Source organism: Manihot esculenta, chromosome 8 (assembly GCF_001659605.2).
Source record: "Manihot esculenta cultivar AM560-2 chromosome 8, M.esculenta_v8, whole genome shotgun sequence".
NCBI lineage: Eukaryota > Viridiplantae > Streptophyta > Magnoliopsida > Malpighiales > Euphorbiaceae > Manihot > Manihot esculenta.
The window spans coordinates 6,160,614-6,169,972 of NC_035168.2; the positions used below are offsets into that span (position 1 = coordinate 6,160,614).

At 35.9% G+C, this 9,359-nt stretch overlaps 2 protein-coding genes across 2 annotated transcripts; both read left to right on the forward strand.

The window, feature by feature from the left end:
• Nucleotides 1–1,915: 1,915 nt before the first annotated feature.
• LOC110620200 (nuclear intron maturase 3, mitochondrial) lies at nucleotides 1,916–4,585 on the forward strand. The gene has a single exon (XM_021763830.2). The coding sequence runs from the start codon at nucleotides 2,033–2,035 to the stop codon at nucleotides 4,367–4,369; it is 2,337 nt and encodes a 778-aa protein (XP_021619522.1). The 5' UTR covers nucleotides 1,916–2,032; the 3' UTR covers nucleotides 4,370–4,585.
• A 2,119-nt stretch (nucleotides 4,586–6,704) lies between these two features.
• Nucleotides 6,705–9,049, forward strand: LOC110620963 (pentatricopeptide repeat-containing protein At4g33990; the record flags this gene model as incomplete). The annotated part of the gene is made up of 1 exon (XM_021764922.2): nucleotides 6,705–9,049. A coding segment is annotated over one exon (2,202 nt), but the record flags the coding sequence as incomplete, so codon positions are not given.
• Nucleotides 9,050–9,359: the final 310 nt, after the last annotated feature.

A 9,359-nucleotide genomic window follows, 5' to 3' on the forward strand; every position in this document is an offset into this window, starting at 1 on the left:
TTTGTGGGCTTGGGTACTTAAGGGTTTGTATTTTCCTCGTTCATCTTTCTGGGAGGCATAATGCAGAAGCCGTTGTTTTTGGATTTGGTAAGGTTTGTTAGCAGGACAAGACTTATTGAAGATTAGGGTACATATGAATATTGGAGATGGTCTCTCTGGTCTGAGCCATGGGTACTTGGAAATGTTAGTTTTAAGCTTTCTCATCCAGCCTCATGTCTCGTTCATATTAATAGGTGGCTGATTTGATTGACCATACTATCTTGCAGTGGAAAAGGTATTTGATATATCAACTAGTTCCAATAGCTCATGCTCAAGCTATTTTTGCCATTCCCATAGCACCTCTTGATATGCTTGATACCTTAGTCTGACATTATGAGTAATATGGTCAGTATACGGTTTGTTCTGGATACAAATTATTGGTGCAGTCCTCTATTCAAGGTACTACTAATGCTACTGCTTCTCATTTAGATATAGTATCGAACTATCTTCGGAAGCGATCATAAGCTTTACTAATTCCTTCGAAACTTAAGTACTTTATTTCGCACCTTTTCCATAGTGCAATACCTGTTTTGAGTAATTTAGCAAGTAGAGATATGCAGGTGTCTTATGTTTGTGTTCTATATCAGCAAGGCCCTGAAACATTAGAGCATGCGTTCTTTTGGTGTCCCCATACTCGAATATCATGGTTTTTAATCCCCTGTGTCTATAAACCTAATATTGTGAGCTTTCCCAGATTTAAGCGTTGGTAGATGAATGTGTGGTATTCCTCTAGTACTTTGCCATATTGTGAATCCATCACGACAACGATCACTATGACGTTGTGGTATTTGGAAGGCTAGAAATAGATGTGTTTTTGAACATGTTCAACCGGATTCTGTGGCAACCATGAAACAAATTAATAGTGTTCTCTTGGAACTGTAGTATTGTCCATATGTTCTTGGTGGTATTTCTGAGCCTTGTCCTCATCGTGTCTCTAGCTTAGCTTACTGAAGTCTCTTCGGTTGGCATTATTAAACTTAATTATGATGTGGTTTGGACAAGCTAGTCTTCTTTGACCGTGAGTCCTGTAGTTGCAAGAAATCATCTTGGATACCTTCTCAGTGGCTTGGCGAAAAAAGTATGGTGTTATTAACTAACAGCTAGAGAGACTTTAACATTTAGAAAAGTAGTTAGATTGGCACTAGTGAGACTTTAACTAACAGCTAGAGAGACTTTAACAATTAGCGACCAAATAACGATCAATTTTTGGTCGTTGAGCTTTTTATTAAATAAAAATATTATTTTATTCATGTAGTAGCAGAATGGTCGCTAATTGGTTGCTATACAGCAACCAAAAATTTTGGTCGCAATTTCATAGTTTTTTTGTAGTGACTAAATCAGTCGTCTATAGTACATTCTGTCATTCTGCATTCTTCTAGTCTAGTTTCATGGGATATTCGAGCTCATGTGATTAATATGTCAGAGTTGTGATCACAATTCGAGACTATATTTTTTAATTTAATTAAGCAATTTGCTAAAACTATAACAAATTACGTGGCAAAAATATACTTAAAGAAATAACTTTTTCTAGGTTCAATTTTATCTATTTATGAATCATTGTTTTTTTAATATGTCTTTATACTTCAGCTGTACTTATGCCATCAAGTAATGCATGTAGCAAAATAAAAGGTAATAAACTTGTTTTAACCTCTAATTTTATATGATTTAATCGTTCTAATTTTAACTTTGTATATAAATAATTATTGTAATTTTAATTATTTATAATATTAAATCTATTTAATTAACGTTAATATAAATTTATTAAAATTTATTTAATAAAAAACCATAGAATTTAATTTTATAAAATATAAATATATTTTAATTTAGTTTTAAAAGCAAGGACTACTAATTAATTTTGATAAAATTCAAGCAATTAAGGAAAATAAAAAAAGGTCGTCTGGTTCTCCGAATCAAACTCCAACTTCTTGAGTTCTTCAACTCAGTAGCTCTTTCTTTGCCAAGCTTTCCATCAGCAGTTCGTCTCTGTGTTTCAATGCTCATCGCCCTCAAAACAAAGACGCCATTTCCTTTCAATTTCTCTTTCCCAATCTTCTCTTCCTTCAATTCCTTATATTCAACACTACCCTTAAACCCTGATCACGACAATCTCAATTCCCCACCTCAAAACCCCACCACAATAATCCCCTTAACCCCACCACAACTCAAAACCTTAGTGCTGAGCCAATTCTCCCATGGCAATTTCTTCAATCTCATCCAAAATGTCGTCGCTTTGCCCTCTGTTCTCCTCTCTGCCTCAGAAAACCTCGTCCCCCGCCCCTATAATGCCTCCACCTCGCCGGAGGCAACTCGGTTCTCTCAGTCTCTTTACCACTCAGTCTCTAGACATTTCTCGATTGAAGAAATGGGTCGCGAGATTTATGATAACCGGTTCGATATTGAGTCTAATTGTGTCAAAATGGCAGGTAAAGGTGAGTTCTTGGTTTTGCCCAATTTGAAGCTTAAAGTTTTTGTTGAAGCTATAAGGGTTGTGTTAGAAATTGTATACGATGATCGTTTTGTTACTTTTTCTTATGGTGGACGTGTCAATATGGGGCGGCACACGGCTCTTAGGTACCTTAAGAGCTCGGTGAAAAACCCAAGTTGGTGGTTTAGAGTTTGCTTTAATCGTGTCAAATTTGATAGCAAGAATGTAGATAAGTTATGTTTGTTCATGGAAGAGAAAATTAAGGATAAGATTTTGATTGATGTGATAAAAAAGTTATTTGGATGTGGAGTTCTGAATATTGAATTGGGTGGATTTTATTTGGGGAAGGGATTTCCTCAAGAATGTAAGTTGTGTTCAATTTTGATTAATATTTATTTTAATGGGTTTGATAGAGAAATTCAAGAAATGCGTTTAGCAATCAGCAAACAGAATCCCAAATTTGAACCAAATGAGATTAGTGAGAGTTCCAATTCTTATTATAAGCCATTGAAGGTATATGCAGTTAGGTACTTGGATGAGATATTAGTAATCACTTCCGGCTCGAAGATGATGACCGTGGATGTGAAGAATAAGGTTTTGAAACTGTTGGAGGAGAATTTGGAGTTGGGCTTAGATAGAGTAAAGACAGCTATCCATAGTGCAGTTTCAGAAAAGATCGATTTTTTGGGGATGGAGTTGCAGGCTGTCCTACCTTCAGTCTTGCATCCTCCTATGTCAGAAAAAGCAATCAGAGCAAGGAAGAAATATCTTAGACAGAAGGAAGTTAGGGCTTTGGAGTTGAGAAATGCTCGGGAAAGGAATAGGAAGAAATTGGGTTTGAAAATTTTAAGTCATGTCTTTAAGAAGCTAAAGCAGAGTAATGGGTTCAAGTTTGAATACCAAATCGAGAATGAAGTGCGAGAAATCTTTGCTTCTTGGGCTGATGAAGTTGTTCAAGAGTTTATGGGGTCCTTGGAAGAGCGTTGGAATTGGCATAGAATGCTCAGTGCAGGTGATTTCCTCTCTTTGAGGCGTATTAGAGATCAATTGCCGCAAGAGCTTATTGATGCTTATGATAGGTTCCAAGAGCAGGTGGAGAAGCATTTATCACCAGCGAAGGCTAGAAGGGCATTGGAGGCAGCAGAAAGGAGAGTTGAAGAAGAGGAGGAAAGAAAGTACGCTGAGAGAACAGTGGAGGATCTGACTAGGCTATGCATGAAAGTATCAGCACCAATAGAACTGGTAAGGAAGGTTGTTAAGATGGCCGGTTTTACGAACAATATGGGTCGACCCAGACCGATCCACTTTCTTACTGTTCTGGAAGACGTAGATATTATAAAGTGGTATGCAGGGATTGGAAGAAGATGGCTAGATTTCTTTTGCTGCTGCCACAACTTTAAGATGGTAAAAACTGTGGTAAGTTATCACTTGAGGTTCTCTTGTATTTTAACACTAGCAGAAAAGCATGAAGCAATGAAGCGCGAAGCTATTAAACATTACACTAAAGATTTGAAAGTCACTGATATGGATGGGAATGAAGAAGTGCACTTTCCCACAGAGAGGGAGGTAAAAATGATGGGAGATAAAAATCTCTCAGATCCAATACCTGTAGATGGGGCTTTATCATTGGCATTGATCAGATTGGCTTCCGACGAGCCATCTCATTCCTGTGTTGCTCATTTCTGTGATAGAACGAATACTATCGTGTATCGAGTAAGGTTACTACAAAATCATTTAAATGTGAACCCAATGAAAGAAGACAAGGGGGGTCAAGGAATGGGTGCCATTCATGACTGCATGGATCGAATATGCCTCCCGTTGTGTTCTGATCACATAAGTGATTTATATACTGGGAAAATTACTCTTCAAGACATTGACTGCACCTCATTTTTGAATGTGGACTGAAATATTGTTTGTAATGATCATGTTGATTCTTAAAGCCGCTGACGATCTGAGGCTGGGATCAACCCGTTGCTTTCTATATACAAATCAACCAGTTCTTTTGACACAGATAGAATTAGGGAGTCTCTCTCTCCATGTTTTGTTTCCTTATAGAGTGATTTCTACATGCTCAGGCTGGGTCAATACTGGAATGCATTTTTGTTATTAGCAATTCCTGAAGCTATAGTCTCCATTTGGCATAATTTATTTTGTAAGAAAAGAACTTAAATGAATTTTTGTAAAATCCAGTTTGATTTCATTTGTTTTGAAAATAAAAATTTTATAAGTTAAAAAAAAATTCTTAGATTCTAAATAAAGAAATTGATAGAAAAGAATTGAATTATTGTGAAATCTTTCATTCCAAACAAGGGGATGATCTCAAGCTTAACCTATTGCTTAACCTATAAAAAGGAGGGAAAAAACTTAAATAATACTAGGATTAGAGCATAGCACCACAAATAATTAATTTATTTTTTAAAGATAATATTAGCATTTAAAAAAAAGTGTAAGGCCTGATACAAACAGGATGCTCTAATCCGATTCCGAATCCTGTTTACATCCCAACTCCTCCATTCATGTCCGCGTCCACTAAGAACAAAGCTACAAAGGCAAGATCCTCCAAAAGAAGCATTTTCGAACCATGAAAACAAGGAGATTTAGAGGAGAGAAGCCATCATCTCTATGAAGTAAGCATTGGTAGAAACACTAGAAGTAGACTTACAAAATCGAGGCCCAAACTCTTATCAACAGCAAAAATTCAGAAAACATAGGCAAGGAAAGCAATGGCACCGCAGCCGAAACAATCACAAGGAGAAATCCAGGAGAACAGTGTGATTTGTAAAGAAATTGAGTAGGGGGTGACGGGCTTCATAAGAATAAAGTTACGTCGCGTAGGCTACCAAGACCTGCTCGCCAAACGTGGATAGGATATAGTGTCGACCACCAAAAACTCCCTAAAATATAGGCCCTTGAGAAGTAAAAGCTTCTAAGGTTTCCGCTGAAAATCTCCTAATTATGGATCTTGCATTTGTTGCAAGACCAATGAACAACTTGCAAACAAGAAGGAATGCACAATAACAACCACAAGCACAAATAAGCAAATCGAATAGAAAGAAACCATACACTCATAATTTAAATCTATTAAAACTAAAATAAAAATTTTTATTTAAATACAAATTCTACTAAAAAATAAAAAGTTAAAATCCATTATCTTTTATTTAAACGTAATAAAAAATTAAGAGTCGATAAAAAAAATGATTTAGTGTTAAAAAATAAAGAACAGTATTGTTTAGTAATCACAGACAATTAATTTAATCATATAAGCTTGTGAACTATACATTTTAAAATATATTTTTAGCAATTATATACATATGAGTAGAGTTGTCCATATTATTACATAAAGATTTATCTGTTTTATTAAATATATTATATAAATAATTAATAAATTTTAAACTACATAAAAAAAATCTCACTTCCACTCACATTCTATTTAAATAAATCTTAATTCCCAACTGGATGCTTGAAGCTGAATTCAGATGGTGCGATTAGAAATAGTGACAATAGAGCCTATGGAAGAGGTGTGATTCCGCATGAGAAAAGAAAATGGTTTCTTTCATATAGACCCGACCACTGGCTTGTTTTGGTCTAAACCGACTACTTCCTCATTAATGACCTCATAGACTTTTCTAATAAGGACCTCTTTTGCTCCTTCACTTCCACCTGTCCCTGCTAGAATTATTTTGTAAAGCGATGGAAAATTGTTTTAAAAAAAATCATTTATCTAATATTAGGGTTTTTTATGTTGAAATTTTAGTTAAATTAGGTATTGTATAACAAGGAATAAAGGCAACATTCGCTCATGTTTAATTTTGATTTTAATTTGATACTACAGATTTGAAATTTTTAAAATTTCAAATAACATTAACATTTTATATATTAAAATACATAAATGTATAAAATTTACATTTATAATATATCATCTATTTAAACCTATTGTAAAAAAATTATAAAGTGAAAAAATCAACCAATATAATTTTAAAATATATATCAAGCAAATTTTAGTTCAAAATCAGGGTGGCTCTAATACTGATTCACTAGAGAAAGGCCCGTGATTGGTCCTCTTATCAAGCAAATATGATCTGATTTATAAACCGAAACTACTAATTGATTCTAACCGATTTCTTTTCTTGCAAAGAAAAGCCCGTACTATAGTCGGGAGCTCTCTTTCTTTTCTTGTAAAAAAAAAAAAAAGTTTCGTGGTTCTTCTTCTAGGCTGATTATAATTCAGAAAGCGTTGTAATTCCCGTACATTTTCCTGTCAAGCTCCACTATTCCTTCTCATTTCCATGGCGTATGCCGTTTCGCTCGATCTGCTCTCACCTCTGAACTTCCTCTTCTACTTCACCCCCATCACCTAAATATAAAAACCCATCACTTGTTTTCTTCTTCTTCTTCTTCTTGGCTTCTGCAATCCTGCAAGGACCTCAACACTCTCAAACAAATCCATGCTTCTGTTGTAGTCTCCACTGGTTTATTTGATCCTCTCTTCTCTGTTTCAAAGCTCATCTCTTTATACTCACGCTTTAATGACCTTGAAAGTGCTAATACTTTGTTCAATTCCTTACATAAGCCTAATACTCTAACATGGAATTTGATGATGAAAGCCCACGTTGATTTTGGCCTTTCTAACGAGGTATTGTTCTTATATAAGAGGATGAGGGAATTGGATGTTGGACACGATACTTTCACGCTTCCTATAATTAATACAGCTGTTTTGTCTCTTAAGAGTGATGTAGTGTTGGGACAAATGGTTCATTCTGTTTCAATAAGGTTGGGTTTTGGGTTGGAGCAGTATTTTTGCAATACGATGATAGAGGTTTATGCTAAATATGGGTGGGTCCGGTATGCTCGAAAAGTGTTTGATGAGATGCTGCACAGAGATTTGGTTTCTTGGACATCCATGATTTGTGGGGTTGTTTTTGAAGGAAATGTTTCTGGTGCTCTTGAATTGTTCAATAAAATGAGGCTTGAAGTGGAACCAAATTCTGTGACTTTGATTGTTATGTTGCAGGGGTGTTATGCATTTGATGGTTTGATTGAAGGGACACAACTTCACTGTTATATTATCAAGAATGGCCTGTTAGTTGATGGATCTGTGCAAAATTCAATTTTGAGAATATATAGTAAATTGGGTTGTGTCAAAGAAGTCGAAACTTCTTTCACTGATATTGATAAGAGAGATGTTATTTCTTGGAATACTTTGATTAGCTTCTACTCCTTGAAAGGAGATGTTGAACAACTGGCTGAGAGCTGCAATAAAATGTACAGTGAAGTAGCACTTAGTAGTGAGACTTTAACTTTACTTATATCAGCGTTTGCAAAGATGGGGAATCTGATGGAAGGTGAAAAACTCCATTCTTATTCCATAAAAGCTGGGTTATGTGATGACATTTTGCTAGCTTCTCTCATGGATTTTTATGCAAAGTGTGGTGAATTGAGAAATTCAGTTCAGTTGTTTGAAGCAATCCCTTGTAGAAGCAGTATTACATGGAATGCAATGATGTCAGGGCACATTCAACATGGATATTTTGATGATGCCATTAATTTGTTCCGGCGAATGCAATCTGCAGGTGTTCAACTCCCAGCTGGGATATTAGGAAGCCTTGTTGATGCATGCAGTCATCTGGGTGCACTACAATTGGGTAAAGAAATCCATGGCTACCTGATCAGGAACTTGTTTTACTCATCTGAGGAAGAAAATATACACTTGGGAACCTCTGTCCTCAATATGTATGTAAGATGTGGAATCATTTCTCTAGCAAGAGTATGTTTCGACAGAATGCCACAAAAAGATAACATAACATGGACATCAATGATCGAAGGATACGGAATCCACGGCCTGGCTATTGAAGCCCTGCAACTTTTCCCTCAGATGCTGGTGGAAAGAATAATACCCAACAGAGTGACCTTCTTAAGCTTGTTATCTGCTTGTAGCCACTCCGGACTCATCAGAGAAGGCTGTGAGCTATTCTTTTCCATGAAATGGATATTTGGCATTGAACCTGATTTAGACCATTACACTTGCATGGTGGACCTCTTAGGTCGATCTGGAAAGCTCAAGGAGGCATTAGCTATGATTGTAAAAATGGTGATTGTTGCTGACAGTAGAATATGGGGAGCACTAGTTGCTTCCTGCAGAGTTCATGGTGACCGGAAAATTGGGGAATTTGCAGCACAGAGGCTTTTGGAAGTGGAACCTGATAATGTTGGATATCATACAGTGCTGAGTAATATACAAGCTTGTGCTGGAAAATGGGAGACAGTTGAAGAAGTAAGAAAAATTATGCATGAGAAGGAGCTGAGGAAGACTCCAGGTTGGAGCTATATCGAGGAAAAGATGAAGAATTATTTTTTTGTATCAGGAGATAGATCACATGAGCAAAGTGAGGAAATTTATGAGATATTAGGACATTTAAGTAGGAAAATACAGGAATTTGGATAGTTTTCAATTTGCAGATTTCATTAGTCTAGAAGGTATTCTAATAACCCGAAGGGGTGAAATTTTTCTCTTCCTGTTCTGTGAGTTGCATGTATGTTTATGTAAGTGTTGGTTTTTTTTTTGAAATAACAAGAAAACTTCATTAATTCAAAGAGAACAAAGAAACAATATGAGGAGGAGGGATATCAATCCAAACTCCTTGACCTGACTCAGAATGAGCCGATATTGCTAGAACATGAGCGACATCATTCGCAGATCTATGAACAAAAGCACACTTTGCTTCTTCATAACTAGATAGAAGCAGTTTACAATTTTGAACCAAAAGGCCAAAAGACGATAAATCATCTAATAAAACACAATTAACTGACATCACAAGTACCTGAGCATCCAATTCGAAAAGAACTCGATCCCATCCACACTCTTTAATCCAGCTCAATGCTTCCCGGAATGCTATAG